This window comes from Vidua macroura, chromosome 5 (assembly GCF_024509145.1).
Source record: "Vidua macroura isolate BioBank_ID:100142 chromosome 5, ASM2450914v1, whole genome shotgun sequence".
NCBI classification, from domain to species: domain Eukaryota; kingdom Metazoa; phylum Chordata; class Aves; order Passeriformes; family Viduidae; genus Vidua; species Vidua macroura.
Window position 1 is genome coordinate 49470100 of NC_071575.1, and position 19036 is coordinate 49489135.

At 40.9% G+C, this 19036-nt stretch overlaps 1 protein-coding gene across 1 annotated transcript in view; it reads left to right on the forward strand.

Annotated features, from left to right (window-relative positions):
- Window positions 1–10398: 10398 nt before the first annotated feature.
- ST7 (suppression of tumorigenicity 7) overlaps window positions 10399–19036 on the forward strand; it is a 133173-nt gene continuing 124535 nt past the window's right edge. Inside the window, exon 1 of the mRNA XM_053978197.1 lies at window positions 10399–10769. Within this exon, the coding sequence (XP_053834172.1) occupies window positions 10619–10769 (151 nt within the window). The 5' untranslated portion in view covers window positions 10399–10618. The remainder of the gene's footprint in view (window positions 10770–19036) is intronic.

Here is a 19036-nt window from a genome sequence, read left to right on the forward strand (position 1 = left end):
ACTTCCTTTAGTAAGTAGCTTCCCAGTATGCCACTCAGTTTAAGTTACCCTTCAAGATTATTTCAGAATTTACTTAACAATACAGAAGGCTGAGCTGCAGCTTTGCCACACCACTGTGAATGACAAGCAGCATTGTAAAGAGGGGTTCAGAAAGACATCCTCACTATCTCTTTCTTAGGAAGGAAAATTGCCCCCAGAAACCTTGTCCCTTACAGTGCAGCAGTGTGCTTGTGGTGTATCTGGCACCTAAGGTACTTTCTTCAAACACAGAGAACTGAGTTTTAGTCTCCTGAGGTAAAGAAGGGACTCAACTTCCCTGGAACAAATGTTCTTACAACTAGCTAAAAGAAAATGAGGCTATCTCCTCTTTTGCAATTTAAGTGTTTATGAACATAATTGAAAATTGCAGCCACAAGCTCTTGACTACAGGACAAATACTTAGTTTTCATTCTCTTGGACTGCTGTGGATGGAAGGTGTTTCTATGTGCCTGCTCCAGCAGCCTCCCTGCCGACTGTGCCAGCTTGCTAGGGTGGTGAGTGGTGGTGTTGCATCTGTTGCAAAGGCTGGGTACTAAAAGTTAGATGCCCAAAGGCAAAAACATTCAAGTTGTTGCTGTGCTGTGAAGGTGCCAGAAGACTGAACTGTGCAGCAAGGGGCCCAAAGATTAGCCCTGGGATTTGGAATGCTGCCATGCTGCCTTTTCCCAGGTGAGGCAGCACATCCAGTTGTTACAAAAGATGTGTCAGTAAGATGATAAAAGGTACAAGGCTACTCTCAATTATTATTTTCTTTAAAAAATAAAGGTGCCATGTGTTTCCATTCCACCACAGTTCCTGCTCAGCCTGTGACAGGGAGCCTGATGCTGCAGCTCTGAGGAAAGGGTCAGTTCAAGTAATGTTGTGCTGCAGGAGCACAGGTTTGATGGAGGCTGGCACAGCACTCACAGCCAACGTCTGCACTGTACAGTGCCTGTGAGCTGCAGCCTCTGCTGCTCATCTGTCTGGTGGGCCCACACGTGCTGCAAGTGTTGACTGAGCTGTTATCCCTGTCCTGGCACAGTCACAGTCTTAAGCCAGGCACAACTAAGACTGCTGCCCCTAATCTCCTGGTGGCCCTTCTGTTAATAACCTGCTATTTGGACAATGACCTGGGTCTAACCATGCAGTAATAACTTCCACACTTTGGAAAGTAGGGAAACAGACTTGGAAAAGAAGCAAGGTAATTACTAAATAATATTTAAAATAGGAACAGATTTTAAAAATATATACATTTTCAACTTTGCTATCTGGAGTAGAAATCGGAGCTTTCAGGAGCCATTAGCAGTTTTAAACTAAGAAGGAGGAAGAAAAATCTGCTTTATTCTTTCCTTTTACATGACACGTGATTGACAAACCAGCTTTCTGATGCTGTAAAACTGGTAAGCTTTGCAAGTCTTTAACAACAGGAACAATAGGTAGCAAAAACGATTAGCCAAAAAGCAGTTTTGATTACAGATTCCAAAGCTGAATATTCAGTTGGAAGGTTTCTGAAAAATAATGGTGTTAGAAATCATTGAATGGAATGCGAAAGCTTGGGGTTTTTTTCCTTCCAGCGTGGGGTTTTTTTCCTTCCAGCTGCATCTTGACTATCTGTGGCAGGACAGACTTGTCTGCTTTGAAATAAATTGCTAAAGACTATCCTTCCTCTCCAAGTTCAAGTAGGTTTTGGTATTACTAATATTAAGGTAGATAGTAGGAAAAGATAAATCTGCCAGATCTTGACCTTTTTTATCTTAGCTGTGGGCATAAAGAAAGGCTTTTCCCCATTCTCTTTGGAACATATTTTAGGTATTTGAAGAGTGTCCCCAGACTGTAGCTGTTTGATTAAAGATTAAATACTGCAACTTCAATTTCTACTTGAAATCCAATACTCTAAGCAATTTCTTACATCCTGCTTTTTGTTTTCTGCTTATTCTGTGATGCTTGTTTTTCTCTGCATATTGTTCATGTCAGCCCTGATGATACTGCAGGCTATCATGATGTTAAGCTGGTACTTGGATTTCCTTTTGCTAGAATCTGATCTTGATTGTAATAATATTCTCTAGTATTATTTTCATCAGCTATTAGGAATTTTAAAACCCAAAGAGATAAAACTGACCAACCAGCCACTGCTAGGTATGTGTGCCTGATGTTATCCTTCTCTGTGGATAAAGCAGGTACTGGAAGTGTACAAAAAAGGAGACCATCTGTATCCTAATAATGTGGACCAGCCAGCACATGGATTCTGAACTGAGAGCACCTTGGCATGAAAAGATGGGCTGCTGTGAACTTTTCCAGGGATCATTGTAATCTAGGATATTGTGCCAACAACAGGCAATTTGTTTATCAGTAGGTGCCAGTTAAAACTGAGGAGTTGAAATGCACCACCCTGTGCATTTTTGTGCTAGGAAGCACTTAATATGCTGCTTTCCTACCTTTTTTCTATGGAAAGGGAAAGGAATCAATGATCAGTCAGCTAACAAGCTCTGAGGTGCATCTCACCTGGTGAAAACTGGATGGTAGCTGGTGTAATATCCATGCAAGCACTTTCCATATGTGTGTAGGGACTGATCTCCTCCACCAGGCTAGCCAGAATGACTTGTATAGTATCAGAAAAGTGTGAGTCATTCAAGAGCCTGTTTAAAGTTCCTGTAGGCGTGTACTGAGTATGAAAGGTTCTTTAGCTGACCTTGGTGCCAGGAGCCAGCTCAATTGTGAAAGGCTAGACCTGAGAGATGCTGCTAAGAAAATAAATGCCATATGCTCATGAAGAATTGAAGTGCTGCTCCTATTCCAAGGCTTTGGTGCAAGGAAAATGTTTCTACAAGACTGATTCTCTGGGTGCAACAGAATTTGTTAATCAGCAATTAGTATGTGTCTTTTGCCAGTTTATTACTAAACTTAGTGAGCCATCATCTTCCCTTTAAGAACTTGTCTACCTCTCCTTAGCTAGCTCTTTCAGCTGGAAACAGTGTGCCTTGCAGTCCTACCAGCATCTGATGTGGCCAGAGTTACTCCACCTGAATGTAAATGAAGAAGGGGGGAGTGTGCTGGTATATTATTTCCCAAGGAATAAATCCAGCTACCTGATACTTCACCCTCCTGGTAAGGTCCTTTCAGACATAGTAAAGTTGCTACCCAGGTTGTAGCTGCTGACAGAAAGTGGTAACCCAGTGCCTGGTGTCAAAACACAGGTGATGACAACACTGAGAAACAGGGCAGTAGCAGATGCAATCGGGCACTGTCACAACCAAAGATTATTGTTCTAGGAATCACGAAAGTTACCAACAAAGTAACATACCCAGTAAAAGAGATTCCAAGATCATAGATAACAGTGGGTTTTCAATGCAGCTGATGGGTTTGCTACATCACTACAGGCAGTCCTGTGGTGGAGATCACAGGACAAGTGTCATGAAAGAAACCATCAGGGAATGAGTAATACGATAGGTAGTAAATGGGGCCAGGGGTATGTACAGGGATATAATGGGACTGCAGGTATCCACTGGTGCTTGGAGTACAAACACAACTTGTTCTCAACAAGTGGGTGGCCTATGAGAAATGCCAGTATTTCCTGGGCTGCAGGCACCCACCTCACTCCTACATCTGTGACAGTCTCAGCTAAGGCTGTCCAACCACTCTTGTCTGTACAGTAAATTCAGAGCTGCATGGTAAGAGATAATAAGTAGGCTACCAGCCAGCAATAATTTATAACAGAGAAAGTAATTTTATATTGTGCTTACCAACAGTAGCAGGTGTGAGAAGGAAGAAAATCTCAACCAGGTGACTTCATTGCCTTGCCCTTCTGTGTTCTTCACAATCAGAAGGAGCCTGAACTAAAAAAAAATTCTATAAAAGCATAGATATAATGTAGAATTCACCCAGTTGGAAGAAAGGCCTACTGTGAAATCAATAAAATTAGTGATTAGATTAGATATTAAGAAGAAATTCTTTACTGTGAGGGTGGTCAGGCACTGGAAGAGGTTGCCAAAAGAAGTTGTGGATGCCCCATTTCCTGGTAGTGTTCAAGGCTAAATTGAAGAGGGCTTTGAGCATCCTGATCTAGTGGAAGGTGGGACAGTGGGTTGGAACTAGATTATGTTTAAGGACCCTTCCAACCCAAATTCTATGATATGATGTTCCATAAAATTTCTTCTTGAAATTATTTCAGGTAGTGAATATGAGATCCCAGTTCAATGCAAGATATGCTATTGGCAACAACAATTAACACTAAGCTTTGTTTTCAGTTGTTGGGCAACCCTCGGCTCTGTACTAGTGGCAAGCTTCATTCTCTCTCCTGGACCCATCACCTGCCCACAGAGGGCCTGAGACATGCTGAAGGGTCTGTCAGATCCTTCTAACTGAACAAAATTATTTTAAAGACAAGGGCTTGCTAGGAAATGTCACTTTTGCAGTCAGGAGACTTGAGAAGACTTGAGAAATGGCCATCATGATTATTCCTTTCCAAACTCTCTTTCTCCTTAACAGATTACATCAGGGTCATAGACAAGGCTAACTTTAATGCAATGTGGTACAGTGATTATATCACTACTAAAAGGGGAGACAGGATAAACTGAATTAAAGGATGCTGTGAAAAAGGTATTTGGATCTGAAGAATGACTGCTGGGTGCAGAAGAAAGAAGGCTGTGACCCAGCAAGAACAGATCAAGCAAATCTTTAGAGCAAAGGAGGGAAGAAAGTAGGATATGATGAAGCCAACTTGTAAGACATAATTGTTCTGTAGCCTCAATTTAAATACAAGCTCATAGGGACCTTCATCTGTGGAGATGGTAAGAAGAAGAAGCTCTATGAGGGAGGTTTTCTAAGCAATGGTATACTGGATGGGGGTAGAAAGGAAGACAAGCAAGAAAGGAGAAAAGTATTGCATCAGATGAGGCGAAAGGATATTTTGGTTCTTGATTTTGCGGAGGTTTAACAAGATTTGGCTTGGGAGCCAAATCTAGCTGTGAAATGAGTAAATGACATGCCATTTAGATGCTACCTGCTTCCATGGCTTGCTCAATTCCTTCCTGCCTACAGGCAGAGCTGTTCTTGTCCTCTGTAATCATTGCCAGCCTCAAGCAGCAATAATTACCTGTACATGATCCAGCACTGTGACTGCTCAGTTTCCGTCCTCTGAATTTCTGGAGATTAAGTAAAATGTAACTGCCAGTGGATTTTTGTGCTTCTACCAATACACAGCAGGTAAAGATGCCGTGTTGCAAATGCTAGAGGAAAAATAAGGTACACTCTGCTAGTTGCAGATTTCAAATGGGAGGAATTGAGACCCTTTTTTCATTCTAAACTGTCTTTTCATTAAATATATTATCAACACTCACTAAATTGAAGATCATGCTGAACATATTTTTCCTTAAAAAAAAAAAGTCAAGATACCAATCAGTGACAAAAGGCCATATCTTCTGTATCTCCCACGAATGCACCTCCTAAAAAAAAAAAAAAGAAAAAAAAAGTGTAGATTTACTGTTTGGCTTCAGTCCAAGACATGGATGCGGGGAGCAAAGCTTTTGTCTTTTTGTCCTTTTCCTCGACCTCAGTAGGGGAGGGAGAAAGCAGTGCTGGTTCCCTCCGGGCTTTTTGCCATCTGTCTCTGCCTCCCTGTTTCTCCCACAGCCTCCTGTGACATGTGTGGATGCAGATGCCAGACTCTGACTTGTGGAGAGCTCCCTTTTGACCAGGGGCCAGCGTCGTAGCTCGATGATTCCTTTATGAATCCTAAGCACGTACCACCTTGTACAAATACTGACATGTCTTGCCCCACCACCTCTTACAAAGAAGCTTCATAAAATGCCTCAACGAATGTGTGTGTCCATTTCACAAATATAAGTAAGTGCACCTGGGGGATATTTCCTTGGATTAAGATAACCCCAAACAATTTGCTTTATCAAATGTGTGTGTTTGGGGTGGGGCTGACAGGGTGAAATTCCCATCTCATTTTTAGGGGAAAAAAAGTAAATAGGGAAAAAAGCAGCAGAAGAAAACAGGTTTGGATTTTTTTTTTCTTTTTTTCTTTTTGGAATTTGGTTGGAGTTTTCTTTCTGATTATGAAGTATTTTGAACACTACCCAAAAATACCGAAACTCTGCTCTGCGTTGTACTAGCTATTTACCAACACCTTCCTTTGCCCTCTCTTTGCACTGACATCTGATTCTTAACTTAGCCAGTTCTAACCTGGCTTTTGTTACTTGTCTTACAATTAGGACAGCAGGTTGGTTGAAGTTTTTGTCAGTAAAGATCTTAAAACAACTTTCAGGCAGGCTCTCTTCCTTCCGATGCAACTACTCTGACACATTACACAGCACCCTGTTTTCTGGAAGAGTACCCAGAGCCATAGACAACCTTTTGTTAATAATGGAGACAATTTTTTTAAGCTTTTTGACAAGAGGTGCTCAAGACATATTTGACTTTTCCTCATTAGTATTGGTGGTGTGTTTTTAAATATTACTGTCTTTAAGCTGAAGATTATTCCTGTAATACTGTAATATCCCACTTTTAGAACGGGGAACAGAAACTTCAGTCTGGGCACACTGTTCAGAAGTCTGGAGTTGCATACTTTTGCAATATCTTTTTTTTTTTTTTAATAAAAATGCATTGATTAACTTGTAAATTAAGCATAAATTTTATTTCAGTGTTTCTTAGCTTATTTTCAATTCTCTGGATTGTGACTAAGGATTGTGTGTACTTTAGTTGAAAACAGATTTTTGGTATGTGATTATGGCATTTTATGCAGACTTTGGTATGTCTGAAAAGTGCTGTGTACAGGATCCCATGAACTCTCCTCCAGTACTTTCACTCACATTGGCACACTGCTTCAACCACTGCTGATTCCAGCTTATACTGCCATCTCCAGTTCAACCCTGATATTGTTTAATATGCAGCTGATATGCTTAATAGGTGCTCTATATGCAAATGGATTGACATGGATGTAAATTCACATCTGGACATAGGCGTGCATACGTATGTACGTTGTTGTTTAATGTATATCTAGATTAAAAAGTCTTGGGCATAACATTGCTTAATGGGATTCACTTGCTAATGAGGCATCAGCTGAAGGTCAGGGGGATGTCAGGCTCCTTTGACAGGAGCTGTCAAGCTGACAGTGTTTCCCAGTCTCACATATATATGTGGAGCTCGTGCAGGTCTCATTTCTGCCCTTACTGAATGTCCTTGTGCGACTAGTGTGCCTGGCCATCTTTTGGCTGCCAAGACCCCAATGCAATCTTACTTTATAGCCAGGTTCCAAGAAGGTTATACATTATGGGCCTAGAAGAGGTCTCTCATTCTGATCTCTGAAATTATCAAACAAGATTTTTTAAGGTTTACTAAAATACAAAACATTAAAAACCCCCACTTCTTTGGATCTTGGACTACTTTGGACCCATACAAAGATTGGGTGGGCAGAATTTCCAAACTGCTGCTCAGTGGTCCCACCTATTCTTATTTGCCAGGATCCAAGCTCAAGAAAATGTCTTTCTTCTGAAAAGAAACAAAACTTCACTATACCTCATATTTAGTAACTGTCATGGCTTCTGCTTCCTGATTTCATTTAGCAAAGTCATCAACAGTCATATGAGAAATTAGGAATTCTGAACTGGGTTTATGGCAAACAAATTAGTAGTGTTTACACTTACAGGTATTATTTTGAGGTAGGAACTGAGGCCTTGTGTGAGAAAACTCTAAGCAAGTGAGATAATTGAGTGGAAAATCTTAGCAGAAAGGTAAAACACTATTTCCAAAATTATTTTTGTCCAATGATTCACTTCAGCTGTATTCCGTCATCCTGACTTAGCAAATGAATGCCTGAAGCCAGACGACACTCAAAATGGTGTCTTTTCATAGTACTGAACAGTTTGCTTCTGACTTGTGAAATGCATATTTCAAGGCTTTTTATTTACTTGGAATTCATTCAAAAAGAACTGAGAGACAAGAGATAATTTGTGTTAAATAGAGCCTGAACAGTGAACTTGCCTTGAGTGTCAGCTTAGGTGCTTCTTTAAAACAAACAGCAGAAATGTAATTTGTCATGTGAATGCACAAAGCTAGCTGTGAGTCATGATACCTAGTGCATAATTGCTTGTCACCTCACACAAACATTTGGATTTGGACACATGCTTTTAATTTCCTGAATTTTTTGGGGGTCTTATTTGGGTTTTTTCTTGGGTTGTTTTTTTTTTTAGGGTTTTGGGAGGTTGGTGTTTTTGTTTGTTTGATCTGTTTGATTGGTTTCTTTGTTTGGTTTGTGTCACTGTTTTTTGCTATTGTGTTTGTTTGGTTGTTTGGGTGGTTTTTGTTGGTTTTTTCCTTTGTATAGCACCCAATGAGAAATCCTTATTCTTTTTTTAATACTTTATGCTCACTGTGAAAACAATGAAGATGTGGAAGTGAAATGCATAACATGACTGCAAAGTATTAATAACTTCTGTAATTTCAGGGGAAGAAGAAGCAATGGTGCTTAGAGGAAGGAAGGCATAAAATTAATAACTGTGCTTTAAGTGGGCACAGTTCATAGTGTTTTGATCTTCTAGTAATACAAGAGATATAAAGAAAGCAGAGCTGGAGGAATCAACACAATTTACTCCTGCCTTTCAATAAAAGACAATAGAGAAACATTGTTTATAATAGGAAAATTCGGAAAAGCCCTATACACCATCTCTGTGTTTCATACATAAAATAAATTGGTCATAGGCATTTTTTTAAGATAAGCACTAATCTACTGGAAATTAAAATATGTAGAGGAAAATTTATAAAAGTGAAAAATTGCCTACTGCCTTGGTCTTTTTGCTAATACACGAGAAAATGTGAGAGGAATATTCTGATTTATAAATAACTGCATGATTGAATAAGGTTGAGGTTTTTCAGATGTGACCTAATGTATTAAGAATTTCTTCCCTTTAAAACTGGAAGGGGAAGCTGAAAAATTTGAAATGTGGTTTTCTTTGGTATGTAATTAAACTATAAATGACCTTTTGTGTAGTTAATCTGTATATTCTAATTTTAAAAGTTTTGTGATTTATTAGCAAGAAAAACTTCTATCAGTCCTGCACCAATATTCTTATATGGGGACCGTGGTCCCTTAATCAGAAGATCCTGTCACTATCACATGCAGAAGATACAGCCAGTGTTCATTCATCTTCAAGTCCTGCAGTAGTCTGGAAGAACAAATTTCATGCCTTTGCTACCATGAGAAGGTATCAATTTGTACAGCTACAGATTTGTTTTTGTTTAATGCTTTTGGGTATTGTAAACATTATAGGAAACCTACTATGTTTTTCTCTGTGATGACTATTTCTTTGGCAGACTAGAAAATCTCAGGTCGGACTGGTTACTACCAGTTGGAGAAATTTTCAAGTATTTTTTTTTCTTTTGGTAATAGTTTATAAATAAAACCTGTTTCTTAAGATGCTGGAGAGTTTTATCCCACTGGATACAGATTGTGGAAACACAGGAGATCCAAACAAATTGCAGTATGTGGTGCATATTTACCTAAATGTTTGTAAGCTGTGTTACACACACACACACACACAAAAAAAAAAAAAAAAAAAAAAAAAAAAAAAAAAAAAAAAAAAAAAAAGGGTTCAGCCGTGTTTGCCGACCTGAATTTTTATCACATTCTGCTGTCAAATCTTGTTTCATGAATAAATACGTCATTACGTCATTCATGGAAGAAGCAAAATGTATTTCTCAAAAGTACAATTTACTGACTTGAAGTTTATGCTTTACTGACACTACTTGAATGAGACACATATCTAGTGGGTGTCTTCCCTGCCCTTGGCGGGGGGTGTGGAAGTAGGTATGGGTCCCTTCCCACTCATTTATTGCGCTATACAGTTATCTTCCAAGGAGGAGAGTTTTGCAGTTCAGGACTCTGCTGGGCACTGTACACACCAACACACGCACGCAGGGACTTCTGTGCCTGTTTCATTATCCCAGCAAGAAGCTCAAAAGCAAAAAAAACATCCTACGCGAGCGCTTTTTAGGCTTAAAGTCCTGTTGCGCGGTGAAAATGCTGCCAGCAATCATTGCTCAAAATCGTAAAGACGTGGGGGGAAAAAGCTGCACGGCCTTTCTGCCCGCCCGTGCCGCCGTTCTGTGGCCCCCGCACGCCGCCGTTCCCGCGGCGCTCCCGCGGCGGGGCGGGAGCGGGCAGGGCCGGGGCGCCGAGCGCAGGGGCCGAGCCGCGGGGCGCGGCCGAGTGCGGCTGGGGGCAGGTCCGGCGCTGCCACCGCAGCACGTCCCCACCCGCTCGGCCAGAGGGGAGCTCGGAGGAATCCATTTTTTCGGGCCAGCCCTCGCCGAGGCTCGGCGGGCGCGGCGGCGAGCGGGGGCAGAGCCGGCAGCGCCCCGGGGGCACCCGCAGCGCCCGGCGGGCGGTGCGTGTGGCGGGCGGGGGAGAGGCGGCCCGGCCAGCGAGAGAGGGTGAACCATCCCACAAACACACGCTGAGAGCTCGTGGCAGTAGAGAGCAGCGTTTGCGTTGGTTTCCCCCCACACTCCGTCCCCCCCCCCCTCCTTTTTTTTTTTTTTTTTTTTTTTTTTTTTTTTTTTTTTTTTTTTTTTTTTTCCTCCTCTTTTCTCTCCAAAAAACATGGCTGAAGCTGGGACGGGCTTTTTGGAACAGCTCAAGTCTTGCATCGTCTGGTCCTGGACTTATCTCTGGACGCTGTGGTTCTTCATCATGCTCTTCCTAGTCTACATCTTAAGGGTGCCGCTGAAGATCAATGACAATTTAAGCACAGGTAGGCTGTGATCATCTGCCCCCTTGCCCTGCCCCGGGGGTGGCTCAGCCGGGGGTGCCCGTGAGGGAGCGCCCAGCGCCGCCCCCTCGGGTGTTGGAGTCCTGGCTTAGGCTGTTTATTCTGTTCATATAGCACTCAAGCATTCTTAATAACCAAGATTAAAACTTCAGTTGTGTTTCTGATAAATATTAGATCTCAGCTACTTTTTCTGAAAGATAATAAATAATGAGAGTGTAAGTTCGCTGGAAGATTATCGCTGTTGCAATGGACTTTGCTTTGGCTGCTCAGACTCGCTCAGGTAGTGTGCCGCTGCTGTACTGAATCAGCAGTAACTTACGTACTGTTAGCGGGTCTGGATTGGGCAGTTATGGCTTTATCTTGTAATTGCTTATTTTTCCTACCCATCTACTTTCATAATTTAATTTCTGGCCCCTCCACCCTCCCAATCCCATGCTGGAGACGACAAATTAGTTTTGGGGCAGATGAGATGTAACCCATGTGGCATCCCTGCTGCTGGGAAGTCAAACGTCATCTGAGCGTTTTTCACCCATGCCTCTGGGCTGTTTTCATTTGATAAGCCTCTGGCAATTCCAGCATCAAAGAAGAATTAAAAAAAAAAAAAAAAAGATTCAGCATAAGGCAGCTTTCACTTTAAGCATAAAGGCAATTATAAATTGCATTTATAAATTATAAACTTCAAATGCAATTTTGGTCAAATTTTCACAATATGTCTTTGGACAAGATCCTGTTTCTTTTGACATTACCACATGCTGATTAGAACAGGAAGTAATTTTTGTTGCTCTTAATAATTTTTGTCATGCGTACATTCCAGGTAAACACTGCAGGCCATGCTTGTCAAGGAGAAATGTCAGAATGCTTTATATTATAATTTTCGCTCTTGCAAAAAATCACAGGCGTCCATCTGAGACCTAATCAACCCCCTCTGATTTCTTCCTGAGTTTGAACAAACTAATTCTTGATGCACTTTCTCATTTGAAATGTTACTCCAGCTGAGTCATCTTGGGGTTTACTGAAATGTCTTAAAATGCAAATAAAATGACAGTATGAAATCTTTGAGGAGTTTAAAAAGGCTGATGAAAGTCCCAAAGTGCCTGATAAAAATGAGTTACTGGGGAGAATGATAGGCACAGCATGGTCTTTATGCATCATCTGTTTCTAAATGGAATTTATTAAAAATTAATACCAGTAATAACATGATCATTTTTTGTTTTATTTAGTTTTTCAAAACTTTTGTGAATGAATTAAAACAGATTTAATTTATTGTGGACTGTCTTCCCCCCAGCTGATTACAGTTGGATTCTACTGCCATTAGTTTAAGGTTGATCATGAAGTACCACAACAACTGATGATATGATATCAATCACATCAGTTTCAGTGATGTGAAAATAAATGTGTAAATGTTGCTACTAAAACTTCTATGTGACATAAAGAAATAGTAGGGTGATTTAAGAAGTGGGTATTTTCGCAGAACAGGCTGGATCTGTTGGTGAGTTGAGGTCAAACAAACTGGTTTTTTGTACCACCAGAGGCAGGCTTAGGCAGCCAGTTAAAAAAACATGGTTCCACAGGTATAGTTTGTACTTCATGAAGTAGTGATTTAGAAAGGTTTTAGAGATTTAGATCAGACACCTTAAAAAGAGCCCACAGAGTGCTGCTGTGATATGAAGGACTAGTGTGGTATGTATGGGAGGGCACCCGCCACAAGAGCCTGGTGCTTGCTACTGCTGTATGATTTTGTTTTCCCATAGCTAGTGTTAGTATTTCTGAAAGGAAAGGAAGTGGAAAAGCTGGAGAAGATAGTGGAAAAATGATTCCGGGGCTGGAGAGAAGCATCAGAATAAGATTACAGTAAGGCAGTATTGTCATGGAGAGAGAGAAAGAAATGGCCTTTTAATAATGAATTACAAGAATTGATGACTAGAAGAAGAGGGCAAACTCAATTTTGTCATAATCAGGTGTTAATTTGTAGCAAACTTGAATCAGCTGATAAATGAGCCTGTGGGATTTGCATGTCTGAAAGTCTTCAAATCCAGTGGTGAAATAGGAATCACAAGTGTTCATGCAGCCTTAAATTGCTTTTTGGCAAGGACAGGGCAGCAAGCTGTGCACCACTAGCAGTCAGAGTCATTGCAGGTGGTTTCACCAAATAGATGGGTGGTTGGTTACTTGTATCAGAAAGTCTGAGTAAGAACTGTGGGGTCTTTTTTCCCCTCTTTCAATGTTGTACAAATGTGCACACTCAAGCATTAGTGCGTGTTGGTCATCCTTTGTGTTTCAGTGAGCTCCCCGGCTGAAGGTCCTCAGTTTGGCCAAGCATAATTCCAGTGTCCTCAGTGGAGTACATTACTGTGATATACCCAAAGGGAAATCTAGTCTGTAATATAAAAATGTTAAGTCTGTTTGTGGTGTTTCATGTGGTTTATTTTTTTATTTAATTTTTTAAGGTTTGATATCCAGATTGAATAATAAAATTATGAATAGGAGAGTTTGAACTATTGTACCATACCATTAGCCAGGAAGCAAGAAAGCACACTTAATATGCCAGGCTAGAATATTAAATACAGAATAAGCAGTTGAGGAAGCGGCTGTTACCATCTTATTCCAAAATAATTAAACATGTCTATTTTATATAACATGCTGTCTTTTCTTTCCATGTTGGCACTTGCATGACTTCTGAATGCCACACTAATCTGAACCAAGACACACCTCTTCTAAAAATGTGCTTGTTTTTCCTGACATAAGAATTTGGATTTCTAGTCAAATCCTAAGAAGGAAAGAGGCATTGAAGTTAAACAGTTTCTGATGATTTTATTTATCCTTTCAAAGTGCAACAGAAAGATGGATTTAATGACCAGAGCATTAAGTATGACTGGCTTGTGACAAGGCAGACAGGAGGGAACCTCTGGCTTGCCGAGGGTAGAGAAATCAGATAAATTGATTTCTTAAAAGTGCAAAAAATAAATACACGGGTATGAGCTGTGGGCTGAGTCTGGCTCTCTTGGTGTCTGTGGAGTATTATTATTCAGCTGTGCTGGAGCAAGGCCCTCTTTCTGATCTTCCCTTTCTGGGCTTCCTGACTCTGCAGATCTATACTGCACATTAGTGTAATGTGCCCCAAAAAGCTGCAGTGTGAGAAAGAACTTCTCATTCCCATGGTCTCAAATTCAAGTAAGAGCAGAAAACTTTTGCCTGTTATTAAAATTGAACTAATTTCACTTTCTCCCTGCTGCTGATAATTTGGCCGTGTGGAGCTGCGCGTGTGCAGGCTGTGATAATAAAACCACCCTTAGGACAGAAGGGGTTTTTGGGCACTGGACACCTGGGAGTGTGTCTTCCCTGGGCTGGGGGGCACGGCTGCAGGGGCTGGGGCTGCCAGTGCCTGCTCGGCCTCTGAAGCCACCGCCTGTCGGTGTGTTTGCTGTGATAGCATCTTGACAGCCGGTCAGGAGGTATTGTTCCCCTTCATAAATTTAACCTAGTGCAGTTAATCATGAGGGCTGGAAAACATTAACCTGACAAAGGCCAAGGAGTTTCAAATAGTTTGAAAACCAGTGAACAGATTCTTTCTTTTAAGAAAAACTGAAGCACAGTTAGTTTTAGTTTTAGTTTTGCAGACTCAGTGGTGGTTGTTTGGTCTTTCTTCAAAGCAATCTGCCCTCGTTGTGATGGGTTTCCCTGTAAGCATCTGCTGTGCGAGCTACAGAAGTGAGTGTGGTGGTGGGCAAGTCAACAGAGAACTGGAGCAAAACTCTCATGCCACCAAAGGAGATGGAAGAATTCTTAACTCCCTGCAAGTGCCATGTAGATTTGTTTGGGGTAGTTTTTAGAACTTGACTGTTCAAAGTAAAATTTCAAACGCATGGCCACTTCTGTCAAGGTCAGCATCAATCCTGCATACGAAATTCACAGAATTAGCTACAGATAGATAGTTTGCTCGCTGACCCAAAATCACTTGCATTAATTTTTGCATTTCTTAGAATTTAAATTAAATATTTACTACATACTGATCTTATTTTCTACTTAGTGGGATTAAAGTAAGCAGTGTTTTCATAACTGTTAACCCCTATCTTCAGTTATATCACATTACTACATTTGTAGTTGCTGCTGAGCCTCCATTCAGGGTTTGGATGTTAGAGGGTTTTTTGGTCTGCCTTTTTGGGTTTTGCAAAAATTAGTTTTTACTGCTGTAGGCTAATATTCAGGAGGTTATTATAAAACAGGTTTTAACTGTTTTAAGCATGTGTATTTTCATCATGGTACACTTGGAAACTCTCCCTTTAATTTTTATGGAAGAGATTATGATGTGCTTCAATGTAGTATGTTACTTTTGACAGGAAGTAGACAAATCTTTGTAGATTAAACTGGAGATTCTTGGGGGAAAAGCCATATCAAAACTTGCTGGATCAATGCCCAATGATATTTGTTTTCTACGAATTTTGTCATTTCTTCACCAGCTTGACTTTTTGGTTGAGCTAAATTTTTCAGTCAGCATCAGATGCTGGAAACAGAGCGAAGTTTGTAGGAAATGCAAGGTTTTTAGAAAATACTGGTTTTAGAAATTGACTTTCTTATTGCAAAAGCTCTAGAAGATTTGCAGTCAGTATTTCAGGGGAAATGTGTAAGCCAGAGCCTTCAAAATAATTTTTGATAAAATCTTGAGTGAGCTTACTGTAACACTGACCTATATACAACCATGGAGCTGTACTGTCAGCTTCTAACTGAAGTCTGATGTCCTCTGTGTGCTGATGAAAATCTGCCAAAATGCTCCTAAAACTGCACATGTGTACTGGGATTTTCCCAAAGCATCCACTGAGTGCCTGGACACATTTAGCTCGAAAGAACATAAGCCCCCCATCATTCACAGGGATCATAGGTCTTAATTGTCTGAGTGGCTGCAAAAATACCACCATTCTAAGTTAAATAAAGAACTTAAAATAGATATTTTTTTGTGGTTATTTTGCCAAGCAAATGCAAAAATCCAGATCATAAATTTGCATTTGTGAAAGACAAAATAAGTGCTAACTGTGTCAGTGCCTCAAGGACTGAAAAGAGAGAGAAAAATACATAAACCTATGCCAAGGCTGTACATTAAATGAAAGATAGAAGGTCATGATGCCTGCCTGAGAGGAGCACCTAGCAGGAATTAGGAGGATGATGTTTCATAAAACAGGGATTTTGGAGGGAATGACCTGCCTGTGTTTTAAAATGTATTCTCTGAAAGGAGCTATGGAGAGTCTAGCAAAACCACACTGTAAGCCTAAAGAAGCTCAAGCTGTTTATCTAATTACAGAGAAGTTACTTGATAGTAGCTAAGGAGGTGTAAGAGCTTTAATCTAGTTGACAAACATATAGTGAGCTTCCTAAATATATGGAGGTAAAATTCATGTTAACTTGTCAGAATTGGGGCCCAAATCATCAGCGGTCTGAAGAAGCAGCCTGGCTGTGAGACATGCTGTGTGCAGTGCCCTTTCTGTAATGGAGAGGTTATGCTGTAAACTCTGTGGTGGGAAGAAAGTAGTAGGTACTAAAGTAGCCTTTAATATAGGGAAGACAGATCTTAAAAAAGAGGTGGCTGCAAACTGAACCCAGAGAGGAATGCACATCTGAGTTGTTTTTTATAAGAGATTTTTAAAGATGTGTTTTGGGACCCAGCTGATAGGGCAAAAGATATTATGCCTCTCCATCTTTGGCTCTTGTATTATTAAGACTCTCAGGGTAATGAGGATTGCCAGGCTCTTCAGTGGGGAAACTGGGAGTGAAATCTAATGGCCCACAGTAAACAGGAGAGCTGACTAGTTAAAACAATATCATGCTGAGGTTTAAAAAGCCCCAGACCCAGCTAAAAGCACTTGCTGGTGGCGTGCAGGTATGTTGTGCACAGAGGCTCTGATAGTCCCAGATGTGCCGGGACTTTTGTGTGCATGCCAGAGAGTAGTCCCCGCCGAGTCCAAGGTTTTTGTGTGTTGTTCAGTCAGCTGGCAAGCTCTGTGCTTAAGGGAGAATTATTTGTCTTGTTGGCAAGTGGTAAAGCAAATAAAACCACTTAAGTGGTGACTTAGGTTGGAGGGCCAAAGCAGTTTCTTCTGGATTGAAGGAATGGACATTGCTGTCAGAAGCTAATGAAGTCTTTTGTGTGGCTGCTACAACAAGTCAGCATTCACCCTTTTTTAATCCAAGATTAGTTATTTAAGAAGGTATTTTATATTTAGCAATATCAGGCCCTGCTCTAGATGCATGTCAAAATGTTGAATACACCTGAGAGTTCTGTTGAACTGTACAGGGAGAACTAAGGCAAAGTGAAATGAGACCTTGATGCTGCAAACCTTCAGTGGTTTAGTTTGTTCCACAAGCATAGGCCCAGGGCTTTACTGCACTGGTAATTAATATGCATGATTTCTCAAAGACTTTGGCCTAAGTTTTTTGCTAAGGTACTGCAGAGAGCCTGTAGCAATATGGGAGATAGAGTCCCCAGTCGTTTCTGCCTGAAGGTAGTTTTTCCTCTTGTGGTTTCATGATCGCACCTGAGTTTTGCCTTTTTTTACCAGAGCCGTTTCAGGAATGTACAGTGCCTATCCTGGTCCTGTGGACAGACTATGAGGTGTTTGTGGGGATGTTACTCCTCTGTTGGCTATTGAAGAGGGTGGCTGAAGTCTCCTTCCACCTGTTTTTAAATTAGCTCTTTGTGGCACTGAAGGCATCTATTGAAGGGTTGTGTTATAAACTCCAGTTTGTCCTCATGTCTGTGAAGTGTCATGTGGACCAGTGATGCTGTGTAAATACTAATGAGTTAAAGTTGCTTTGTGAAATCCCAGCACAGGCTAATTGGAATTGTTTTGTGTGTGTCTTAGTTGGGCACTGCAGAAGGGCAACCAGTTTTAACACCAAGAACACTAAGCTTAAGCAGCAATAATGCATTTAAAGACAAGAGTTAATGTCACGCTTTCAGCAAACAGAACAAACAAGTTGTAACTGTTAAGCTTGAGGAAAGGACCTAAATTCAAAGTCCAAATCAAACCTCGCCAGCTGCTGAGAGAAGACAAAGATTTATTATTGTGGAGTCTAAACTGGAGATTTGTCACTGTGGTAGACTCATTGCTTAAGCGATTAAGTCACTTAAATATACCAATTAGAAGGATGAAAGCTATAGGGCAAAAATGAAATGCAGTCATCTTTAACATTCCTATTCTGTGTAGTGTGCCAACTGCAACCATGAGAACTAATTTCCAGCTCACTTTCTACAAATAAACTTGGCTTATTAAATGTCAGGAATGTTAGGTTGAAATGCAGGATCTTGTGTGCAGTGGCAAGACACTCAGAGATCAAATTTAAAGCACAAGAAATGTTGTTGTCATCCTCGTCATCTTATTTTGTAAGGTGGCCATTTATTTCTCAAGAAAATATGCCTGTAATCTGAGAATGTCATAGATGTTGAACTTGACATAACTAAATGTTTTCGTGTCATGTCCTGTATGTTTATGCTGAGGGCTGAAAATTGTTTACGGCGTGGCTTGGTCTGAAGCAAGGTTATATGATCCTCTAATGCACTTAATCTTCCATGTGAAATTTCTTTTGCTATTTTTAATACTGAAGTTAACTTGATAGCAGTGTATCTGCTATCAAGTGTAAAACATCTGGTATGTTTTACACAAATCTCAGCTTAGAGTCTCAGGCAAGTCATTTCCTCAGTTTTCCAAGAGAAGGTTAAACCAGAGCCTGTCAGAGAAGGCTTGCAGCTGGCCTTCCGTCCCCTGTGCAGGGGACAAGGGGACACAGAGTCCCGGGGTGAGGCTCAAGATACTTCTTGAGCAGAAGCCAACTTTGTGCAGCAGCCGGATGCTGCAGCTGAGCTGATGAGCCCTCCCTGTGAAGAGAAGGACCTGAGGAGGTCTTGTGCAGGGCTGCAGCAATGCACAATTACTGATCTTAGAAGCCAGAAGTGTCTTCTTTGTAGTGCTTGACTTGATGGATTTATCTGCGTGCTCGGAGTAGTCTCCTGTATTGTGCTGTGCTGTTATAAAGTGCCTTCTGGTCCCTGTGTCTGACTATCCTGTTCATTGGGTCACAGGACAAAGGAGGATTGGTACAAGCACAAGTGAATCACTTTAGCAGTTCATATTGTTCTACATATTCCCAGAAATTCTTGTCAAGAGTTTACTGCTTAAAAGTGCTGATGACAGCTGTGTTAGCAGTCACCCCAAAAGCCACATAGTCTTGTGGGGAACACAAGTCCCAAGGAGCTCTGATTT